Source organism: Camelus bactrianus, chromosome 36 (genome assembly GCF_048773025.1).
Source record: "Camelus bactrianus isolate YW-2024 breed Bactrian camel chromosome 36, ASM4877302v1, whole genome shotgun sequence".
NCBI lineage: Eukaryota > Metazoa > Chordata > Mammalia > Artiodactyla > Camelidae > Camelus > Camelus bactrianus.
In genome coordinates this window covers 10,384,665-10,410,436 of record NC_133574.1, presented here as the reverse complement: position 1 = coordinate 10,410,436, position 25,772 = coordinate 10,384,665, and the positions used below count along the sequence as shown (strand labels likewise).

The window sequence follows — 25,772 nt, the reverse complement described above, 5'->3', positions numbered from 1 at the left end:
CTATTTACACCAAGATACTTATGTCAGCACAGTGCTTTTGCTGATATGATTTTACATTAGATTATAATATTTTATTTGATTTACATATATACTAATACATATTTTACATATGTACACACATATATGAATATCTCCTAAATGCCATTAATTTGCATGGGGTGGTAGCTGGTAACATGTGATCTTTCTGACCATTGGTTATTCTTATGTGTGTCTAACGTACTTCTTAGAACAGATACTAGAACATCACACCTCTCATTATACAGTATTTTAAAGGTTATATTTTATTTTACTTATTTTTAAACATTTTTTATTGAGTAATAGTCATTTTACAATGTTATGACAAATTCCAGTGTAGAGCACAATTTTTCAGTTATACATGAACGTACATACATTCATTGTCACTTTATTTTTTTGCTGTGAGTTACCACAAGATCTTGCATATATTTAAGATTCCACACATGAGTGATCTCATATGGTATTCCTCTTCCTTATGTTCTGCTCCACCTAGAATAATATTCTCCAGGAGCATCCATGTCTCTGCAAATGGCGTTATGTTGTCTTTTTTTGTGGCTAATACTATCCCATCATATAAATACCCCACATCTTTATCCAGTCATCTGTTGATGGACATTTTAGGCTGCTTCCATGTCTTAGCTGTTGTAAATAGTGTAGAGAAATCAGCTGAAAACCTTATGGGGGTTCCCTTGTAACTCACTCTTTGTTTTTCTCTCACTTCCTTTAGGATCATTTCTTTATCCTTGACTCTGGCTATCTTGATTAGGATATGCCTTGGTGTGGGTATGTTTGGGTTCTTCCTGTTTGGGACCCTCTGAGCCTCCTGTGCTTGGATATGATTCCTTCTATAGGTCTGGGAAGTTTTCAGTCATGAGTCCTTCCCATACCTTTTCAATCCCCTTTGTTCTTTTTCCCCTTCTGGAACTCCTATTATGCATAGATTGGCACACTTTATATTACCCCATAGGTCCCGTATATTGTTTTCATTGTTTTTTATTTGTTTTTCTCTCAGCTGTTCTGATTGGGTGCTTCCTGTTGTCCTGTCTTCTAGATCACATATTTGTTCTTCTGTATTTTCTAGTCTGCTTTGCACAGCCTTTAGGTCAGCTCTCATCTCAGACAATGAGTTTACTAATTCTACTTGGTTCTTCTTTATAGTTTCTATTTCATTTTTGACATATTTTATATCCCTAAACACTATTTTTTTTAGTTCCTTCAGTACTTTGATCACTCTTTTTTTGAAACCTTGATCTAGTAGGCCATCAATGTCTTTTTCCTTGATCATGCTTTCAGGGGATTTCTCTTGATCTTTTAATTGGGAGTGGTTTCTCTGCTTCTTCACATTGCTCCTATCTCTCTGGCACCGTGGCTTAAGGAGTATCAGTTACCTACTTAACCTGGAGATGGTGTGCCCTTAATGATTTGATCAAGAGGTCTTTGTATCTTCACCCTGCTTCGCGAACTCAGCTTGCTGTTTCATAGGCCTTCTGTTGGCGCCCTCATCTGTGCTGCTCTCAGTGGCTGTTAGCTAGCAGATTGTGTCCCCTCCTAACACTAGGTCAGGAGCTGAGCTCTTACCCGGTGGGCGGGCATGTCACTCCCCCTCCTGATGCCACAGTCAGATGCTGTGATCAGGGGGAGGCAGGTGGGCAGATCACACCCCGTCCCAGCACCGTGGTCAGGTGCTGTGTTCCTGCTAAGAAGGTGGGTGGCTGCCCACCTGCTCTCTCCTCGTGCTGGTCACTCTGCTGCTCTGTGCAGCTGCCTGCTCTGCCTCGGGTAGGCGGTCTGTAGGTGGGCTCGGGGAAGACTGCGGAACAGCCCCACCTATGTTCTGTGCCAAATCTGAGCTCCTTGTTTCTCTTGGCAGCACAAGTTCTCTGAGGTGTCAGGGTAGAAAGATCCTCTCTGCCTCGGGCTATAAACAAGTCTCAGTCCTGCCTAGGAGGTTGTGGAGCCCCCACGTGCAGATTCAGGCCTCAGCCCCGCCCCCACCCAGGCACTATGCACAGGAGGAGATGGTAGCTGTGGCTGAGCCCTGCCTCTCTTCTTGCGAGATGTGCCAGTAATGGCACAGGTCTGAGGAGACAAAGGCTACAGCACCCCTCCCCCCAGGGCACATGCCTGTTTACAGTTTTGTTTACCTTCTGAGTTAAAATTTACCTGACAATGAAATGTATAAATTAGTCTTTTGAGGTTCATCCTTGTATCAGTAGTTGGTTCTTTTTTATTGTTGAGTATTATTCCATTGTTTGAATATACTATCATTTGTTTTATCCATTCTCCTACTGATAAATACTTGGGCTTTGGATATCTTTTTTTGCAAGCAAACTTTTTTTTAAAAAATGCAAATATAGTATACATGCTTAAATGTGAACACATCTTAAGTATACAGCTCAGTGATTTTTCACAAAGTAAACACATCTATGTAACCTTCATCCAGTCAAGAAACAGGACATTGCTGTTCCACTTTGGGTTTCTTCCCAGTTACTACGGCACCCCTTTGATGGACTCACCATCCTAAATTCAGCCACCATGGATTGGTTTTTTTGCTTTTGAAATTTTTGGTCCCGTACTTTCCACTCAACATTATGTAAGATTCATCCACTAGTGTTTTCTGTAAACTAGTATATTTTTTATTGCTTTAAAGTATACAACTTGTATGCATGTGCCACCATTTATGGTTATGTATTTATTGTTGACAAGTGTTTGGGTCATTTTCTATTTGGGGGTATAACAAATAGTGATTATGAGAATTTTCTGGATGTCCTTTGGTGCTCAGATGTAGAAGGGTACACACATGGCTTACCCTTGGTAATAGGGTGTGGGTGTGTGTGTATGTGTATGTGTGTGTGTGTACATATATACACACACACACACACATATATAACTTTCATTCAAAAAGCCTATTTCCAAAGTATTTGTAAGAATTTATATTCCCACTGGCCATGTGTAAGAGTCCCCATTGCTTGTTGCCCTCACCAATGCTTCATATCACTTAACAATTAACTATTCTAGTGGATGTCTAATGGTGTTCCAAGTGTGGTTTTAGTACGTATTTCCATTATTACTAAAGAGGTCAGCCCCTTTTCATAGCTTATGTGGATTTTTTTGTGTGTGTGTGAAGCACCTGTTCAGTTACTTTGCATATTTTAATATTGAGGTTCTGCCTTTTTCTCCACTGGTTTTTGTTCTTTATATGCCCTAGATACAAGTCTTTTGTTGGATATAGGTATAGCAAATATATTTTCCCACCGTGTGGCTTAGCTTTTCACTTTCTTAATGGTATCTCTTGATAAAAATAATTCTTAATTTTACTGAAGTCCAACTTAAAACTCTTATGTTTCATGCTTTGTCTGGTTTAAGAACTCTTTGCCACTTCAAAGTCATTAAAATATCTCCTACACTATTTTCTAGATGCTTTATTTTGGTGGGGGATTAGGTTATTTATTTTAATGGAGGTACTGGGAGTTGAACCCAAGACCTTATGCATGCTAAGCACACATTCCACCTAAGCTTTACCCTCCCCCAGATGCTTTGCTTTATGTTTCAAATATATTAGATTTATAATCTATCTAAAGTTACTGTTCATGTATGGTACAGGGTTTAATTCAATGCTGTTCCATTGGTCTATATGTCTAACTTTAGGTAGTTATCACATAGACTTAATATTGTTTTATAAGTCCTTTAACATTGTTCTTTAATATCATCTTGGCTATTGTTGGCCCTTCACGCTTCTCTATGTATTTAGTATCAGCTTGTCAAGTTCTACAAAAAAACAGTAACAACAATTAACTGTTGGGGATTTTGATGTGCACATATAAATCTTTGAATCAGTTGAAGGGGAACTGACATCTTTAAAATGCTGAGCCCTCCAATCCATAAAGTTGGATTACCTCCCCTATATTTATTTTTATCACTGCTGTAACAAATTATCACAAATTTTGTAGCTTAAAGCAACACAAACTTACTATTTTATGGTTCTGTAGGTCAAGTCAGGAACAGGTATCATTTGGCTAAAAATCAAGATGTCAGCAGGGCTGTATGCCCTTCTGTAGGTCAAAGGAAGAATATATTTCCTTGTCTTTTCCAGCTTCTAGAGTTCACCCACATTTCTTTACCCATGGCCCTTCATCTATCTTCAAAGCTAACAGCTTTACAGCTTTCTAATCCTTCTTCCAAAGTCATATCTTTCTGACCACAGCTGGGAAAGATTTTCAATTTTTAAGGACTCCTATTGTTAGACTAGGCCCATGTAGATAATCCAGGCTAATCTCCCTGTCTCAGAGTCCTTAACCTGATACATCTGCAAAATCCCCTTTGCCATGTAAAATAACATATTCACAGATTTCAGGATTAGAGCATGGATATAGGTAGGGGTCAGTGTGGTGCACTATTCTGTTTATCAAACTGTTTAACATTTGACGCTTTCTGACAAACATACAAGATAGAAGATCCTGATCATGTTTAGAATGCTTCCTCTGCAAAATATTGGGCACTGAGTTTATTTGAAAGGACTGAAAATAATATTACCACAGGAATGGTTTCCTAATTCTACTGACATTTACTTACTTTATACTTAAATACCCAAAATGGTCAGCCAGGAGTGGGATCTTGGCAAATAAAATAAAAGTATAATTCAAGCTTTTATCACTGAATTTACTAGCTAATTCTATTTTAGAAACAGACAGAAAATAAAACAATTTAGAGTAAGTCTGATTACTTATATATTAAGTGAAAATTAAGTTTTAAAAGCATGTCTGAATATGGGATAAAGTAAGCATCATAAAATGTAATGTTAATATTTAGTACCTGCAAATCTCAAACTCCCAATTTATAAACAAGTTCATACTGTATAGCACAAGGAACTATATCCAATACTGTTTTGTAGTAACTTATGGTGAAAAAGAGTATGAAAAGTAATATATGTATGTTCATGTATGACTGAAGCATTGTGCTGTACACCAGAAATTGACACATTGTAAACTGACTACATATATATATATTTGAAAGGGCTGAAAGGACTATATATACCAAGAAAAAAAATTAGATTGATAACCAACAAAAAAATCTGTCAGTAATATAATGCTAGAAACACAGACACAAAAGAAAATCTCAGGCATACATCTGTTTATAGAGTCCTAGAAAAAATAGTGCCTATGCAAGTCCCTGATAAACATGAGAAAATAGGAAAGGCAATATAAAAGTTCAAAATGCTTTGCTATGTAAGAGCTGCAAGGTGACTCAGACACAAACTTAAGTGGTCAAAATGTTTATATAATTAATGATAACTTAAAGTAACTGAGGACATCATTTTAAATGAGATAAAAATAGCTGCTCAATTTTCATATTACTAAGCAAGTCATTTCTGTTTATAGTAGGTTTATATTATTTTTATATGTATTTATATTTTATAAAGACATCAACTTAGATCCTGGCTGATAACTGACAGTGGAGCAACTGATTGATTTAAATGGGTATCATAGACTTATCAGATTTCATATGCTTTAAATATACATTAATTATTAGCTGTCAGGAAGAGTTCAATTTTCATTTATTCTAACATAGCTGTGTCACAGGCAGGTTACTCTGTATTTACAATGGAGAATCATGATAGATATAAAGATATCAAGTCTTACTGATCTTCATAGGGGTGCTTTTATAAGAAAAGGAGAATAAAATAAGAAAAATCTAAAATACTACTTTTTTTATAGTGTTCTAACAGTTTTATCTTATTTTTATTTTTTTACTGAGTTATAGTCCGTTTAAAATGTTGTGTCAATTTCTGGTGTACAGCACAATTTTTCAGTACATTACGAATATACGTATATTTGTTTTCATATTTTTTCCCCATGAGCTACTACAAAATTTTGAATATATTTCCCTGTGCTATACAGTATAAACTTGTTTATCTATTCTATAGATACCTGTCAGTATTTACAAATCTTGAACTTCCAGTCTGTCCCTACTCATACCCTGTAAAATACTATTAAATCAATATATATTTATGAAGAACTATGAAAAATGGGAAACTATAAGTTGTTTCTTTAAATTGGAGCAAAGAGAACTACTTTAACTGGAAAATAGTTAAAATCTGGCAAGTTTTATGATTTCATGTTCACCCCTGGCAGCTTTTTTTCCTCCTTTCTCCTTCAATCTTTTTTGGACCTTCTAAAGAATTAAATTAAAAAAAAAAAGAAAGAAAGACAGAATAAAAGAAAATTAAGAAACAGATTTGCATCTAAAATAACCTCCTAACTGGAAAGATTGTATACTTTGTGAAAAATTTACAGCTGCCGACTTATGATCTATGTCTCTGTCCACGCTGCCTTACTTGTTAAGAAGGGTCTTAAAAAAAAAAAAAGGTAAAGAAAAATAGCAAATTATAATGGCTTTTACATTTTAAATTCTTTTCTATGTGTCTACAATCTGCTCTATCATGAGTTATTAAGACAAACATTATCAGCTATACTCTACTTTCCTATCATGCACATTGTGACTCTGAGAAGCACTCACGCTCTAACTTACCATCTGCAGGTGGTGTACAGGTTAATGCAGTTCTTTTGACAATATATGGTTTTGTAGTCTAGTTGTCTAACTACTACATAATGGAAAAGATGTAGAACTACTGGTACCACTGCCCTCGGTCTCTGTCATTTACCTTAAACATACCTGGAAATGTAGATTCAAAAACTCATTGGCAAGAACATTTTTCACACTCCAGATATGATATTTCTCTAGAGTTAAGATGGCCATTCTGAAAGAGAAACAATATTTAAGAATATCTTAAATCTTCATCTTCTTATATTATTTGAATAAAATCTGTTTTATTAAACTTGCAATGGTCATTTGTCTGAAAGAAAACTAATGATTTAACGTGATGCTATGTGTTCATCTGAAAGTAGGCCAGCAAGAATAAGTTCAAAAGTAACCAAACTCTGAAGTAGTCAGTCACAACGTGGGCAATTTATCACCAAAAATCTTCTTCCTCCAGTAAGACCTGGGAAATAACTCACAGTATCTTCTGGTTCAAGGTGAAATTTACTAACAGAACCCACAAAAGGTTCTGGTTAGAGAAAAAGGACTATTTACTAACTTTGAAAGCATCTTTCCAAACTCTCTGGATTATGCCCTTTGACCCTAACAATTTTCTAAGATCTTCTTTAAAACATCTGGCAATATTATTAGACTTCTTCAGAGATTTAAAAAAACTAAATATATATAATAAATGAGTATCTATATTAACATTTCCTCAAAATAAAATTTAACATTACTTTCACAAGTTGAATAAAGCAGTATTTTTTTTTTTTTTTGGTGTCAAATTGTACCAAAAATTACATTTATATACAGTAGACAATATTTCTTGGCAGGCAAAAATATAACCAAATGCTTCTTACTTCATGTTTTGAACAATCACCTTAACAATCCTAGATGAATAATAATGTTCTTAGCTTTTATTAATTATATTTTTATTATCTAATGATTTATTATTTAATGATATTTAATATTTATTATTAATGATATTCATGTATTCATTCAATATATAATACCATGTATTATAAGAAAAGATTTTAAAGCACTATGATGGTAATTATTGGCTTTCATGATGCAACTTCCATAAAAGTATATTAATACCAATGTAATGGTACAAAATAATGGGTAATATTGTCACAGTCTAGTCACCAGTGAATATGGGTAATAGGTTTGGTTGAAAGGTCCAAATTCTATTCTAAATTTTTACCATTTCATTATTATGGTTACACGGAGATGGAGCAGCTAAATGATCTTTTTTTTTAATGTTCAAAAGTACAGCCATAAGAAGAAACACGGTCTTACATAAAAATAGACAGCGATGATAACCTCCATACTTATCAAACACCCAGAAAAAAGGCAATGGAAATTGTATCTCTACATAAGGTATTTCCTAACAGAAACTTTCCTATGTTTCTGTTTTCATATATACCGAATAGAAATGGCTACCTTAGTTTTGGGCAGAAAAGTAAATGAAGACTGTTATCTGAGTTGCCAAACAAAGATCAAGCCCTGAAAAATTCATTTCTATTATTTATTTCTATTGAGTGTCAGTTAATAAGACTATGATGATTTCTTCTGGATTTGTGATTGAAAAAAAAAGTTACTTATTTTTCTAAGCCTGTAGAAGACCACTATGGTCTACATCCTACCATCTGCTACTTGGTACATGTCAACATTTGAATAGAAAGGGTCAAATTAACTCATATGTGTCTCACATATATGGATTATCTTCAGTTTCACAGGGATACATAGACATTAAGGCAAACCTATTATAATATCTTTAATAAATGTTGTGAAACTAAAAAAAATTCAAGGCTTTATTCTTTGTAAAGTACATGCTTGTTTCTGCTATTATACACTTATTCTGGCTGCTATTAAAAAACTTAGAACAGACCCTCACCAATATTATTGAAAAAAAAATTTTTAAAACTATATACACCACCCAGATTGAGATAAAAAATAATTTCCATCATCCCAGATATCCTATGGTCCTTCCCAGTTAAATGACCCATCTCCAAAATCACTATTGTAACAATTATTAACATGAGTTGTCTCTGTTCTAGAACTTCATATAAATTGAATTGTACAATGTGTTCTTTTATTCTGTGGCTTCTTTTGCTCAATATAAGCTTTGTCTTACCATAATGTATTAAAATGGGAGAAGTAAAGATTATAAACTACAGATGTCAAGGGCTGTCTCTACTTAATTTTTATAAAATGCCTAGCTTATAAAATATAATGTTTTTATGTAAATAACACTTAATGGAGTTGTTTAAAGGTGGAATGGGCTTTCCTTAGGGACAACTCGGAGGTATTGTAACGACAGGTCCAAATAAGCATTTAGCAGGGATGATGTAGAAGAGATTCAAGTATGTATACGTAAGGTATGTATACCAATTCAGAATATAATGTATTTTTAGAAAAGAATAAATTAGTCTCTGCTAGACTCACCTTTGTGGTGTCATGTGCATTCTATGTGTCTTCTACAATGTTGGATACATCCACATGTAATTCCTTTAAAACCAGAAACCCAAATCAGTAGTTAGGATAGAGAAGGTATCATTTTTATTAGCCAGTAGCTGAAGTATAAAGTATTTTCGGTCAACTTTTTTTTTCTTTTTTTAATTACAGAAATAGATTGTTTGTTTGCCTTAAAAATTTATGACAATTTTCCAGTGGTTTCATTTTTTTAATATAATACATTCAGCTTATTAAATTTTCTAAGGCAAATTCTCTTCCCAATTTTGCATCTTTGGCTATGAATATTTTGAGTAGCATAATATAGAACCTAGAAGTAGTAAGAAATCTTTTTCTCAACCTGTTTTAAAAAATTCTTCACTCTATGTTCCTGTTGGAAGTTTACATTCAAGAAGATGTATACAATCAGACTTTACCAGGGTATCATCGGTGCAGTTGTCCTTCCAGGCCTCTAAATGTGCAACCACGTGTCTCTCAGTTCAACCCTAGAGAGAACTCCATCACCATCAACATCAAATACCTTGAAGCAAACTAAAGGAAAGAAACTCTTATGGAGGGAAATTACTTTCATATTCTGAAGTATAATACATTTTATTACAAGCTGCCCTAGTAAAATTACTTAGTTCCTCAAACAATTACATTCTGGATTAAGTTCTTATTTGGAGGAGATTGTGTCATTAAAGTCCTTTGAACTTGAAGGAATTCCTGTACACTTCACAAGTCTCTCTCCTTATATCATTAGCCAGCTTAGAGAACTCTATCCTTCACCTAAATCTAAAGTTAAATTTCTTGTAAACTGAAAAAGAAGGGCCAAGTTACTATACAATATCTCACAGATTTTGAGAAGGTAATTCAAGCTTTTAAATTAATTTCTAATATTTAAAACTGATCACTTCAGAGTTGATTCTTACAATGTTCAAAATATTCCATCTACATTAAGAATCAACAAAAAGCTGGTACAGTCAGCCCCCTGTATCCATTGGTTCTGCATTCACAGGTATAAACAATAGATCAAAAATTATATATATATATATATAAATTTTCCCAGAAAGTTCTCAAAAGCAAAACTTGAATTTGCTATTCACTGACAACTATTTACATATCATTTACATTGTATTTACAAATAATTACATTGTATTAGGTATTACAAGTAACCTAGAAATGATTGAAAGTATACAGGAGGATGTGCATAGGTTATATGCAAATACTATGCCATTTTACATAAGGACTTGAGCATCCATGGATTTGGTATCTGAGAGGGTCTCAGAACCAATCCTCAGCAGATAATGAGAGATGACTGTATAAAGATTTTGCCTCTCCAGTGTAATTAATGTGCACCCAATATTTTTGCCTAAGAACAATCTCAAATCTTCAATGAAGTTTATATACAACAAGCTAAAAATCCGAAATATCAGCACTTTGCTAATTAACATCAATATCAGCAAAATTGCTAGTTAGTCTAGTTGGTTAACTTCCACTAGTCCACTGGCAAAAAATAAATTAAAAAAAAATTTAAGACAATAATTAACCTCAATTGAGAAACAAAGACTTCAGCCTCTTTAATACCAGAACTTTAATGTGAACAAATAATCTATCACAAAGCCAGGTTAGAGTAATGGTATACTATCAGGGAAGATAAAAGAAATCTAAATTTTTAAGATTAAATAATTATCTACTTCACACACCCGTGTGTGTAATAATTATGTATTAATTATGCTATGAAATTAACTGAGTACATCACAGTACAACATTACTAAAGAATATTGAACTAATAAGTATCATACCCAAAATACGCAGTATTTGTGAAGCTGTATTTTAGAAATATGCAGAGATAATGACCCTAGTGAATATATAAGAATTAGGTTCCAATTAAATGTAAACTGCTGCATTTTCCTAACCAAATATGGTTAAGATTTATTAATGTAATATGCTTATAAATTACGCTATAATATTTTAGCTAGGTTTAAAAGATAAATTTAGTATTTAATAAAATTGTTTTATCATAAATTTAATTTTGCTAATAAAATATCAATATACACAGTGCTAGAAAATAAGTTGGAATTCAAGTTAAGCAAGACAAATTTTCTATATAGACTACCAGAAAATATTTTCTATATGCTTAACATTTTCAAACACATCATGAATGATGTAGTTCATTTACCATGAATTGTACATTCATCTGGAAAATCAACCATTATTAATAACAAAGATCTTAAATTACTCCACAGTAAAGAAGAACAGATGATTGAACCTTTACACTGACCTCAGTAAAACCTCAGCAAGAGATTGCTATTTGCCAAAGGGATGAAAATTCAAGCTTTAATCAGATGATTTTTTACATGAATGGATGCTAATTTTTTTCTCTGTATAGCTTCCAAATTTTGTGATGTTTAACACACTTACATTTCTGTCTTTCAGCCAGAGGTCCTCTGCAACAAGCTGATAACCCACAGGATAGCTCCTTAAAATCTATGTGGCTGTCATGATTTTCACCAAAAGCGTTAATAAACCTGTAAAATAGGAACACAGAATAAATCACAGCCAACAAACTTCCTGTTAATAATGACATGCTTATGAAAGGAGGCATGACTCGCACAAACTGACTTAGTTTTTAAAAGTTATCAGTAGTTTCCACTGTCTTAGGAAGTTTTTTTTTCCCCCCTGGCATAATTATAACCAAAATTTAACTTCCTAGAAGAAAATACTATCATTTAGTGTTTGGTTTTGTCTGCCTACCTGTCTCTATCTTATATTAATTCCAAAAGTCTAAAGTGATTGTAGAATGTAAAAAATAAAAGTATATTTTAAAAATGTAACTGGAAAAAAGTCAGAGACCACAATTATCCTAATTTGGAAAGACTAAGAAGAAAAAGGAAAAAAGAAGAAGAAAAGTTGAACTCTATAAAAGATATACTATGTTGTTATTAACAAGCTTCATACAGCTCCTTCATGAAGCAAAGAAAACTAACACACTATATTATAAGAGAAAGAAATTCTGTACTGCAGTCTTCATTGTACCACTTAATCTGTATACATAAATATATTAAATTTCAGAAATAAAGGGCAATTTATAATCTAATCCTGTGGATTTTAAACTTTTCATAAAAAATAAATGGAATCATTTTGTTTTCAAATGAAATGATTTCTCAATCTCTAATTCTAAAAAGGTAAAAACATAACTGCACTGCTGAAGTGGAAGCCCTGTCTGTTCTAGCTCCCCTAACAAGTATTTCTAAAACACACTAGAAACCTGAAGAATACAGACTATTTCAAGAATCTAATTCTGTGCCCTCAAAGAGCAGAAAATTGAAGCTAAGAAGTAGTTAAATGACTTGCTGAAAGTAAGAAATTTTTTTTAAAAAGGTCTGAATCAGAAGCAGAACCCAAGCTTTCAGATTTCAAATACAGTTTTTGTGATTATCACCCACAACTACTCCTTGTAAACCTCATTTAATTATATATATATATAGTAGTGAAAAGTTTAGAGCTAAGTGGGGACCTTAGAGATGGTCTAGTCCAGTGGTTTCTTAATTTTTTAAGGGTGGGGGAAGGATACAGCAGTGGAACCTTCTTCTATATAAAAGAAATACAATAGACATTACTCAGCTGAGGAAGAGGTGGGGTCATGTGTGGAAGCTAGAGCTTTGCCTATTCAGTGTCCACCACCCTGACCTTGCACCAGATGCTCAGGCACCGCACTGGAGCACAGTTTCATAATGATTTTCTTGGTCAAACCGATTTTATATATGAGAATATTCAGGTGCAGAAAGGTAAACCGACTTACACAAGGCTCCAAAGGTGGAACAAGGCTCACGTTTTTAGCAAAGAACATTTGTAGAAAATAGGATTCCCACCTTCACTCAGAGATGGACAAATTGGTGGTGAAGCCAATGGGCCAAATGTCTCTAAATCAAGTCATCCAGTTCAGGATTGAGCCCTCAGCAACCAATAGCATTTCTCCAGATGAATGATGTCTGATTCTTCCACTAACAAATCAAACAAGATTATAAAATCTCACTCTTCTCTTCTGGACAATTAATTAGTTCATCCTGATAATGTAACTTCTAAAGATACATTTTAATTTCCCAGTTACACTGTTAAAAAACTACCTAAAACAAAAACTCTGAAAGACAAATATATTGTATATAAAGTGGCATGAAAATTAAATTCAAATTAACATAAAAGAGGCTTTAAAATGGGAAAAAAACTTGCAATTTCCCATTAAGCAGGCTGTTTAATTCCAACATGTAAAATAATAAACTAAGATATTTATTTTTTGCTTCCCACACTTTTATCTGTATTCACTTTGGTGATTTTAATCTCTATCTTGGATTTGAAAATTCCTGATCATAGTCTCTCCTGGCTACACAGGTAACACACTAATAGCAGAATCTATGTTTGAGTTATCCTGTCACTATGGTAACCATTTACACATTTAATACTTATTAAATAAATGTACAAAGGGGATAGACCTAAGCTTCTCCTTCTTGGCCCTAAAATTCTTACTACCCCTCCTATAAAGGCAGGAGCCTCCTCTGTAGGACAGAGTGTAAATGTATCTCCTGAGAAGGATTCCCCAACAAGGGCTGTCTTTACAGCGTGCTTTTAGATAAGATGTTTTTATGGGACATTTCAATAAAAGGATCAAGGACCTAAGCTTCCCAGTATGGTGGGAGTTGTGATGGGCATGGGAGGATGCTCACTTGGGAGGATGAGATGTTAAAGACACTAACAGTGAAAAGGACAGGGCAAGATGAAGGGCGATTGGGAAACAGGACCACAGAGATGTGACATCTACTTCCCACTGTCATCTAAGTGATACCTACTTGAAAGAAATATTTTTACAGTTAAATTCTATAATGGGGGGTTATTTAAATGAAGCACACATATACTCAATGAGTAGATCACATAATTTTTAGAGATTCAGAGTGCATTAGCATTTTCAGAGTACTTTTTACATCAATAACTAGTATTTATAAATTCCTGTGCGCTAAATGATTATGTGGAATTATTTCCATTTTGCTTTTAGACTTACTACAGCTTAACCTATTCAATGCACTGATACAGAGTAATTTTTCTAATGAATAAAAATGATAATATACAACCTTGTTAAAGATTCTTTAATTTCTCCATCACCAGATTTATGAACACTTAGGCCTATGTGTCAGGCCCCATTTCTTGCCAGCTTTTTCACCAACACCTTACATTTAGGTTATATTGCATTACCCAGAGGTCGGGAAATGTTCTTTCACACATCCATGTCTTTATTAGGTCCTGTGTCCTCTGAGGAGAAACCTTCTCCCCACTTTCACATCCTTCCATTTTACAGCCTAACCACTAATCCTTCTGTGAACACCTTCTAGTGCTTTCCAACCTCACCAGCTACCCCAGGGTTTTAACTTCTCTCTTCCACAACTGTCCTCCACTGTATATAGTATCCAATATTCAAGTGAAGTATGAGTCCTCATTTACAGGTCTGTGGCCTCTCTAGATTATAAAGTATTTGGATTCAGAAACCTTGTGCTTTTATCACTGTAGCTGCTAGAATTCATTTCATAGGACCTGATACATAGTAACCACACAATAAATACTTGCTGAATGAATGAATGAATGAATGAATGAATAGCCAAGGCAATCTTCACAGCCAAGGCTTCCCCATCCCAGCTCAGTATTCTTTCTGTTATATCAAAGAGACTCTGCCCCATGAAACAATAGACCCTGCACATTTTAACAAATGTATACAATTATTAGGAACTATTATTAGAACAGAGACTAGCACTACTGTTCTCATAGTTATGTCACATAAGTAGTGTATTAAAGCTCATTCTGATTTGTTATTTATACAAATCAGCTATGTCTGTCACCAGTTTAAATATTAGTAATTTAGAAAACAAAAGTTATTGATTTATCCACTCATCAAAAAACATTATGACAGATCTACTTACATACCTCTTTTGTCAGTTTATATACCAACTGGAAAAGAAGGGGTGTACAGTCAACTCTGAGAGTATAATTGCCTGCAAAATAAAATAGAGAGTATTTTAATACCTCCAAATGGACTTCAAACCTGTATTTAATTCTAACTTTATTTTCTAATTATAAACAAGATATAACAGATTTCAAATTGAAGTCATCATTCCTGGAGAATTAAAAATAGGGTGGACCCTACAGATTATCATATTCAGTGAAGTATGTCAGACAGAGAAAGGCAAATATCAAATTATATCACTTATATGTGGAATGTAAACAAACAAAAAAATGATACAAATGAACTTATTTACAAACCAGAAATACATTCACGACATAGAAAAGAAACTATGGTTACCCAAGGGGAAAGGGGGAAGGGAAGAGAGATGTTAGGAGTTCAGGACTAACAGATATACACTATTATATATGAAACAGATAAACAACAAGGACCTACTGTATAGCACAGGGAATTATATTCAGTATCTTATAATAACCTATAATGGAAAAGAATCTAAAAACAATGTATATGTATATGTATATGTATATAACTGTGTAACTTCGCTGTACACCTGAAACTAATATTACAAATCAAATGTACTTCAGTAAAAACAAATAAATAAAATTTTAGAATAGATAGATAGGTAGGTAGATAAATAGACAGACAGACAGTCTGGCTAAAACTAAAACACAAGGTGGAAATAACTCTTCAGGAGCCAGAGAGGCTGCAGCACACACTCAGGATAGGAGACTGCAGAGGCAGACTCTGCTGCTAAGGCCGCAGCTCCTGCAGTAACAGTAAGGGCCATTGCTCATTATGGCAGCAGTACCTAGGGGTCTTTGGCAAAGGAAGTGGTAAGGCCATAATGTTCACGTTTTTATTCATTCATTCAATTCAATATCAAGACGTTAGACTAGAGCGTGTCAGTAACTAACATGTGTCCTGTGACACTTGCCTAGAAATAACCATAACACGATGAAAGCCTACAGATGCACATGCCACATGTCAGGGTCAAAAGGAAGTCTGTAGTGGGTGCTTATTTCAGAGTTGTTCCAATACATACAGGAACTATTTCTGTATGAAATACTTTAGCCCAACTTTTAAAAATAGCTCCACAGGAAGAATGTCAAAAGTACTAAAGTTTTAAGTAGTAATCCAAGATAGGCCAATGGTAAATATACTAAAGAAATTAGGATCAATAGCTTAGTTATGAATCATATTGATTCATTTGAATCATAATAATGTTCTCTCTGGTAAAATGGAGAAATGGAGGTATTATTGAGGCATCTCATAGAAAGAGGATAATCCTAGTTTATGAGTTGGAGTTGACAGACTTAAATACTGGTATACTATTTAATGACAATCTGAAATAAAATTTACCTTCTGTGTATGAGTCTGCATTGATATATGCAACCTCTCTCTCCTGGAGTGTTTTCACATTCTCCTGTAGTTGAAGCAAAGCAGTCACTTAACTCAAAGCATTTACAATTGTGGAAATACAAGCAAAACAAACAAATTAATTCAGTAAAAGAGTGGTTTGCAGATACCATTATAAATCAAATGCCTATGCCTTTGACCATAATTTTAAGAAAATGCCATTAACTGGTTGATAATATTAATGCAATTAAAACAAGAAAGAAAAATATTAGTGATGCTGTAGCCACTGTTCATAGCAACAGCAGGGAGACCCAGAGGAAAACTGTCCCTGATCCCCTGCACCATAATATGAAGGGGTAAGGCTCGGAGATGCTCAGCCACACCCTGGATCTACTGGAAGAGAACTGCTCAAACTAAGGCCTGGAAATCTGTATTTTTAAAAGGTGTCCCTGGCAATCCTTACAGACATTAAAGTATGAGACCCCTTGACGTTGGGGATCCAAGTAACTTTACCATATTAAAAGTGAGGAAGTTGGAAATTTGATTTATCAAGAATTTTTTGAAAGAGAAGATATTGATGAAAAAGAAAAAGGAGGGGAGGATAGAGAAAAAACTAGAGGGAGAGAAGAGTGGCTATTAGGACAAAGACAAGACATTTCTCTCTCACACATACATGCACACACGCACACACATTCTAGAAAAATACAGCAGAAGAAGACTAATGCCATCATACACATGGGAATATGCGGAGAGAGCTCTTTTCTTCTCTCTGTTTCTCTCCCTCTCTCTCTAGCTTGCTACCTTATAAGAGCAGTTACAGTAAAAACATTTAAAGCTTTGACTGGTCATCTCACAAATGAGAATTCTCACCTCTGCACTTGGCCACACAGGATAGATAACAGCTGATTCTGCTGCAGAGTTTCCATTATGACAGAGCTACAGTAGAAATAAAAAAGATTCCTTAACTATATGTAAAGGTAAATGTGCTGCTGAATATGATCAAGAAGCTAGTAGAAAATGGGAAACAATATTCAAATTGTCTTTTAACTCAAATGAATTTAAATTAATGCAAGGCATATTATCTTGTATCTTGGATTTATTTTATCTGTATTCTAAGCTGCTTAAATTATAGAAAGACACATGTATTTCTATATACATGTATTCACAAGAAATTACATATTTCTAAAAGTAAATGACCTTAATGAATAAGATCTGATTCATGTAAATAAGTGTATTATGAAATGCATGTTCATAACACCAACATAATAATAAGACTTTGCAATATACATGGAATCAAATATGATACAAGTGACTGTGATTTTATTCCCATACTTATTTGATTCATATTATTATTTTAAAGTATGCAGAAATGAGTCAGAAGGAAAGCATTTTAAAAACCAGACACAATGATAAGAAAGATATGATATTCTTTAAACCAATTCTATAAAATTTGGACTCATAAATGATGAACAAAACAGAGGATAGTCACAGGAAAGTGCTTTTTGGTGCACCTGCCTTTAAAAAAATACACAAGCCTACCTTGAACATGTAAGAACTTAGAGTTACTGGACAGAGAGCCTAAGGGAAGAAGATGAAAGAAGGGGGCCTATGAGAGACACTTTAAAATAAAGCATTAAGAGCCAGTGACAAATGAAAATTAATCATAATTGAATTAAAAATAAATCCTTGAAATTTTAGAGTAATTCAATTTACAAAATCAATGTATTATACTTCCCAATCAGGCACTTTTGTAAATGGTAAAATATACGTATGGTTACAATTTAGTATGGAATCCATAAAGGAGAGACTATAATCAGAGTATAGTCATCTTAAAAGAGCATGTTGTTTTCCTAGATAGAAGAAATCCAAGGAAACTGTAAAAACTTGAAAATTAATGCCAAGGATCTATATCAGATTTTCAATAAGCTAATTCACTTGTCAGAAGCAGCTTCCTAGGTTTGACTATTTTCTGAGCTTACAGATTTTACTTATCACAAAACAAATATAAACAGAAACTAAAATACTTTAAAAATAATGAAAAAATTGGTTTGTACTTAGTAATTAAGAGGTTGTTCTGTTTTGCCAAACTGATGTAAAAGCAAAAACAAACTCTATTTCTTAAATTTTCTTGAGTATTTATCCAAATTAAAACAATATCAGGTAATGGAACACATCTGTGATTACCCTGAGTTACATGTTGACCAAGAAGATACGTTTTCTGTCTCAGTTACCTCAGCCCATTTGTGGAACCCAGAAGTCCAATTTTTTCTTCATCCCAGCCGGCAAAAATCGTAGTTCTTCTTGGTCTCCAGCCTGTAATCATTGTTAACATACATGGTTAGGTACATCTGCCTAAAAACAAAGGAAAATTCACTCAAGTCACTTTCTGTCATCACTTGCCAAGGAAACATTATTTACCTCTACTAATCAGTTTTCCAAAATTCTGGACAACTTCTTATAAATCAGCAGTTCCACTGGTTAGGTCAATACCTCCAAATACCCAGAAGTCCTGATGATCTCCCAGAATAACACACCTGTTTGGAAAGGAAGGCGTTCAAAAGAATGACAACTTAGAATGTATTATAAAGAGCAGTAATTTATGTTTTTAAATTAAACTTCCTCCTGCTTGAGTTTCCTCCATAGAAAACCATCAAGGTAGTGTCTCCTTTTAGAATTTACCTTTTTTCCCCACATTTAATTATATCACATCAACCAGGAAAAAAAAATTAAGAGTTTATTAAAATTTATCTTCTCTTACTCCTGTAATCTTTGTAAAAACAAAATGTTTTACGACATTTTAAAAAATTCACCAACTCACCAAGTTTCACAGATCCTCAGGTAGTTCTGATTACATCGTAAATGCTTGTGATTTTCTTGATGTTATTTTAACCTTCCTAGAATTTCACAAAGGGAACAAATTACTTCACATACAGCATTATGTCTAACAGGTTCCTTTCAATGTTTTGTTATAAGTCTCAGAAGTACAGAAAACTGTTTAATAGGATGATAAATTCCCATATGCCCACCACCTAAATTCAATCATCGTTAATACTGTTGAACTATTTGCAAGCGAGTTGCGCAAATCATGACAGTTCTCTCCTATGTATTTAAGAATGCACCTTATGGTGAAGTTAAAAAAAAAAATCAGTATTTTATATTTTTCCTCCCTCATAACTCTATTGTTGGTATTTATTTAAACTTCAAAATGATTATTCAACGTGAAAAAGAATCTTGTTCTTAGCATTTTTTTTTGAAAAAAAAATGTGTATTTGTCCATTTAGAGCTCAAATCAATTAAGGGATATAAGCCCCAGGTGCTTTTTTTGATATTTTGACCAGGGAAAATTTCTGTTTCTGACTTTTCTCTTAAACTGTTACTGAAGCTACATGCTCTGTTTTCCTTGTGTCTGTATGTGTCTGTTTATAAATCACATTTGTCATTGTGTACCTCTAGCAGGTATTAATACATGAGATAATAAAGTCTCCTATGTTAAAGGAACTCCATTCTAGTTGAGTTAAATAAAGACTTTTTAAAAAAAACTCTTATAAAATAAAACTGAACTTCTAATACGTTAAGAGTTCTGAAATTTTAAAACAAGCTTCTTACAGAACTTATAAAATACTTGCAGAATCCAAATTCACATTGCTAAGGCAAATCATTAACCAACAAGGCTCATTTAACCATTTTAGTTTAATAAAAACAGCTATCTCCTCTCTGATTCATCAGTGTGAAGTTTCCCTTTCCCTCTACATTTCAAGCCAGTCAAACTAAAGTTCTGATCATGTCATGCTGTTTCCCAACCCTGCACATGCTGTCCTCTGCAGCTGGCGTTTACTGCCTGTCTTGATTCCTTGGAAATCTTACTGTTTGTGTAAAATTAAGCTCAATGAGCACCTGTTCCGTGGTCATGCCTCCTTAACACCAGTGCTGTCCGGGGTTAGTAACAGTAACGACTATGATGGTAAGCGCAGGGGGCCATGTAGCAGTTAAGCGTTCACCACTGTGACCATCTAACCCACCCCCACAGAAGTGACCGGTGAACTTCGCTCCTTTCCCCCTTCTCTCCTACTCCTTCCCTTAAGTTAACCTAGGGTTTTGCATGCATAGTGTTTTGACAGTTATCTGAAACACTGTTTTAAACCGTCAGTTGAAAAGGGAAGACAAAATGTTACACCTGGCCCGGAGGAGGAGAGGGGTGGGAGTGGCCCAGAAGAAGCGGTACGGGACGCGCGGCCTCGGATCACAACACAGCACCGTTCCTTCCAGAGTTTCGCAGCTGGGAAAGCAGAGGCCTGGGGCCCGGACCACCTCGGGGCCTTCAGGGGCCTTCAGGGGAGGCCAAGGGAGGGACGGAGACCCGCGCAGGACTGGGGAGGGGCCAGCAGGGACTCACCGTCTGTGCAGCGGCTCCTGACCCACGGCTGGGCAGTCGGCGGTGGCGGTTGAGGCTGCGGTGCCGGCTGAGGCGGCGGTACCGGCTGAGAGGGCTGAGGCGGCGGCGGTACCGGCTGAGGCTGCGGCGGCTGCGGTACAGGCTGAGGGGGCTGAGGCGGCGGCGGTACCGGCTGAGAGGGCTGAGGCGGCGGCGGTACCGGCTGAGGCGGCGATACCGGCTGAGGGGGCTGAGGCGGCGGCGGTACTGGCTGAAGGGGCTGAGGCGGCGGCGGTACTGGCTGAAGGGGCTGAGGCGGCGGCGGTACCGGCTGAGGCGGCGGCGGCTGCGGTACAGTCTGAGGGGGCTGAGGCGGCGGCGGTACCGGCTGAGGCGGCGATACCGGCTGAGGGGGCTGAGGCGGCGGCGGTACCGGCTGAAGGGGCTGAGGCGGCGGCGGCGGCCGTGCCGGCTGAAGGGGCTGAGGCGGCGGCGGCGGCCGTGCCGGCTGAGAGGGCTGAGGCGGCGGCTGAGACGGCTGAGGCGGCGGCGGTACTGGCTGAGGCGGCGGCGGCGGCGGCGGCCGTGCCGGCTGAGGGGGCTGCGGCGGCTGCGGTACCTGCTGAGGCGGCGGTACCGGCTGAGGCGGCGGCGGCGGCTGCGGTACCGGCTGAGAGGGCTGAGGCGGCGGCGGTACCGGCTGAGGCGGCAGCGGCTGCGGTACCGGCTGAGGCGGCGGTACCGGCTGAGACGGCTGATGCTGCGGCGGTACCGGCTGAGGCGGCGGCGGTACCGGCTGAAGGGCCTGAGGCGGCGGCGGCGGCCGTGCCGGCTGAGGGGGCTGCGGCGGCTGCGGTACCGGCTGAGGCGGCGGTACCGGCTGAAAGGGCTGAGGCGGCGGCGGTACCGGCTGAAGGGGCTGAGGCGGCGGCGGTACTGGCTGAGAGGGCTGAGGCGGCGGCGGCTGCGGTGCTGGCTGAGGGGGCTGGGCGGGCGGCGGTGGCGGTTGAGGCCGCGGTGCCGGCTGAGGGGGCTGAGGCGGCGGCGGCGGCGGCGGTACCGGCTGAGGCGGCGTCGGCTGCGGTGCCGGCTGACGAGGCTGGGCGGAAGGCGGTGGCGGTTGAGGCCGCGGGTCCGGCTGAGGGGGCTGAGGCAGCGGCGGCGGCGGTGGCGGCCGCTGGAAGGACTTGAGGGACTCGAAGGCCTTCGACAGCTTTTCCAGGGTCGCCATGGCGGCCTCCCGCCCCGCGGGGTCAGCCCCCGGAGTCGCCGGGCCGACCGGCGTCTCTGGTCAGCAGCGGTGGCAGTGAACGGGGCTCGGGGCCGCCAGCAGGTGCGGACCCCAAGCGCGCGGCCATCTTGGAGCCGTCCCGACAGCCCCCGCGGCCCTGCGTCCTGCCACGCTCCGCCGGTGGGGCGGGGACGGGCCGCGGGATTGACAGCCGGAGGCAGCGGCCTCCGCCAATGGCTGCCGCGCCCGCCCCTTGGGCCCAAAGAGCCGCCACGGCTGCTGGAGTCACTGCGTTCTTCCCGGCGAGGGGCGAGGGGTACTGCAGGGAGATCGGGAGGGCGGTTCGGGGGCGGGGTTGCGTGGCACGGCGAGGAGGGTGGGGAGGGCGGGGTGACTTGTGATTGAGGGTCTCTCTCGGCGAGGGGCGTCCCCGGACGACGCCTAGCGGGTGGCGGGGAGGCGGGGCAGTGGGCTGGGAGCCCGAGACCCCCGCGGGGCGCTAGCCCACCCCGCGGCGCGGGCGGAGGGCCGGCTCGCCGGACAGCCTGCTGTAATATGCTGACTGTTATATATTTGGCCTTACCCTTGTTAGTTGCCTCAAATCACTCCTTGTTCACCTTCATGATCATTACCATAGATATACGTCTTACAATCCTCGTACTTACTATGTTCCCTCATGCTACAGGGCCATACAAATGCTATTCTCACTCTCAGAAATAATCTTTTACACATCAATGCCCTACTCCCCTCAAGAGATTTGCCTATCTAATTCCAATCACTCTCAGTGCTCAGCTAATTTGTGAATTCATAAAGCCCATTACATTAACATAATTTCTTAACACCATGTCATTCTCCTTTATCACATTATTAAAGTATACGTTATAATAACATAAAAACTCTTCCATGCATGAAGGTAGATATTAAACAATTAAGTTCACAGTATAAATTTGTAAGTACATATACTGTATATTATGAAAAATGTTAAGGAATAACATACTATCGTTAAATTCATTCACAATTTTTCATAGAAATATGGAAATATTTATTCCAAGTTGGATCATCACTATATGTGTGTGTGTATATATGTATATATTTTTCATCCTTCATTCACATTATAAGTTCTGATAAAATATTGCCAACAATTAACTTTTATACCCCAAATTACCAATAAAGGAATAGGAAAGAAGGGAGAAAAGAAGAAAGGAAAGAAGGAAATTGAGGGGTTTTTGAACTCTTGAGATTGAGACATATTAGATAAAGACTCAGATCTGTACATTTATGTATGATAATTATTTTCCTAAAATTATATAAAAACATAAAGAAAACTGAAAGCTAAATATAAAATTATTTACAACCCAAATTTGAGGTTAATTTATATCTTCAATTGATATGCATTTTTTAAATTTAATATTACACTGTTCCATTGTTATAATATAATCAAATTCATAAACAGAAAACTATATATGATATATACATCCTCTCACCGTTGATAACATCTCTGAAAGCATTTTTGAAGTAGAATACTTTATATTTAAAGTTTTTATCATTAGAAAGGCTTTGAATATTTTAACACTATTAATTTAATTTGCTTCATCGTATTATTTTTTCCATTACATGAGAAATAATATCTTATATGGTTTTGATTCATTCTTTAAGTAATTTGTTAATATTGTATAATAAGTGAATTCATGGAATTAAGGAAAGAATTTATTTTAGGGCCTGATATGTAACAGTTTGACTACAAATCCTTCCTTCCTTCCTTCCCTCCTTTTTCTCTTTCACTCCCTCTCATCTTCCTCTCTCCCTCTCTTCCCTACTTTCTTCTTATTCCTTCCTGATTTTAATAATCTGATTTACTAGCTAGCAGGACCATTTTACTACCTCTGTAGATCTAGTCTTCCACAATTATAGCCATCTTATTCTACATTATATTAGTGTGATAAGCACACATATATATTACTTTTATCAAATATGTAACTTATAGTTTTGATTTTAAGTTAGTTAGCTATTTAATTCAGATTGTCCATCATTTCTTAGAAGTCATGGAGTATTCTTTCCAACACTTAAATGAGATATGTAACCAATGGAATTTTTTCAACAGAATAGTGAAACTGAATTTTAGCAGTGACATGCAATAGTTTTGTGGATATTTATTGATAGAATTTTGTAAGATCTCTTCTGTAATGTATACAGTATGTACATTATTTCCACCTGTCAAAGAACTCCAGGCTTTGAAAAGAGAGGTTCTAATGGATCATGTGTTAAACTGCATTGGTTGATTGATCCTTATAAAAGCATGTTTAATCATTGCTGTTTTTGGTAGTGGTTTTACCAAAAAAAAAACTGACAAATTTAATTGTGATAGTTAACAAATAATTCATAGATTATGTGTTATCACATAAAATAGAATGAATAATTGAATGCAAAAAATTCAACATGACTACTTCTACTCTATTGAAGTGTTCATATTGACAACTACCGTCTCCTTACACAATAGTTGCATTTAGTTAAATGTCTTGAAAAACATAATCTGGAAAACTCAAGGTCCTCGGGTGCCAGAACCTTTAATGTGCAATTCATTTTCACAATTTATGATTCTAAGAGAGTTGCTCCAAGTCAAGAAGAGGGAACCTGTTAATCAAAATTGGCAGAGAGGTACAGAGACGATTTCTTCCAGGTAGTTTTCTTTTTTCAAAGACACACAGGCATTGTGTGAACAAGACACTTCTGTTGTTTTTGTTTTTGAGTTAAGATTTTATTGCTGAATTCTGATCAAAATAATTTATACATTTTAAATTTGCACTGAATGAAGGGAAAATCTGCACAATATGGATCAGTTACATTGAACTTTGTATTCTCTTTTGACAAGTGTGTGTCCCTATACTTTTGCATATAGATCAAAAACAATACTTCAAGGCATTCTCACCAACAGCAAGCAGATCTCCAATTTAGAGTGTCTTGTCTTGCTTTTAATTTGCATTTAGAGTGTACCTTATTCTAGTTGGGAAGTTGTAGTCTCACTTCTGTAAGTGGAATAGTGAAGCTGTTTATATGTGAACTTGTTACATGTTGGTATTATTGTGTCTGTTGGGGGCTGGGAAATAAGTAAGCTTAATAAATTGATTCAATTTTGAGTGTGTTTGAATTTAATGAAACTTACATTGTACTGATTGATTCTCAACACTTTAATTACAGGTTAATTTCAGATCACTGAATTGTTTTATTTACATCAGGGCATCACAGATAGGATAGAATGATATGTTGTAATATTCTGGATACAGTTATTTTGGTTTTCACACTAATTAAAAGTTTTACCTCCATCTCCACCAAGGACAAAGGGACAAGAATACAGTTGTTTAGAAAATGATACATTTGTAGGCCATCTGCTCTTTGCATAGAACTGCATGAGCATTTGCTTATAAAAAGTAATTACGCTCCTCTTTTTAGTGTGCAGATTAAAGACAAGCCAGGAGAGAAAATATTAATGCAGACAATGAGAGGGCAAAAGCAATATGATTTGTTAATTACTACAGGAATGTAAAATGCAGGTGGAAAGGTACATCAGTGAAGGTTAACCTAAATCTTGAATTGTGAAACAAGCTATAACCGTGTAATTAAGCTGAACTATTTACAATTGTTCAAATGCTTTGAATTTTTTAATCTCAAATCCTTTGCTCAGAATGTTCTTCCCTGTGTCCTATTAGCTTGTTATTTATTTTGAAGATTTTTCAGAATTGCTCCATATTATCCTTCTGTAACTCCTCTGAATTACCCTCAGTAGAATTAAATGTTTCCTCCAT

The 25,772-nt window shown here is 36.8% G+C and overlaps 1 protein-coding gene across 1 annotated transcript; it reads right to left on the bottom strand.

The window, feature by feature from the left end:
- Positions 1-255: 255 nt before the first annotated feature.
- Positions 256-25,772, bottom strand: LOC141576099 (uncharacterized). The gene is made up of 12 exons (XM_074358577.1): positions 25,745-25,772; positions 20,763-22,267; positions 19,188-19,263; positions 18,788-18,903; positions 18,601-18,682; positions 17,240-17,305; positions 16,373-16,436; positions 14,977-15,044; positions 12,882-13,013; positions 11,431-11,537; positions 9,001-9,558; positions 256-6,772 (listed from the first exon to the last, which is right to left on the bottom strand). The coding sequence occupies exons 1-3, from the start codon at positions 25,770-25,772 to the stop codon at positions 19,255-19,257; spliced, it is 1,542 nt and encodes a 513-aa protein (XP_074214678.1). The 3' UTR covers positions 256-6,772; positions 9,001-9,558; positions 11,431-11,537; positions 12,882-13,013; positions 14,977-15,044; positions 16,373-16,436; positions 17,240-17,305; positions 18,601-18,682; positions 18,788-18,903; positions 19,188-19,254.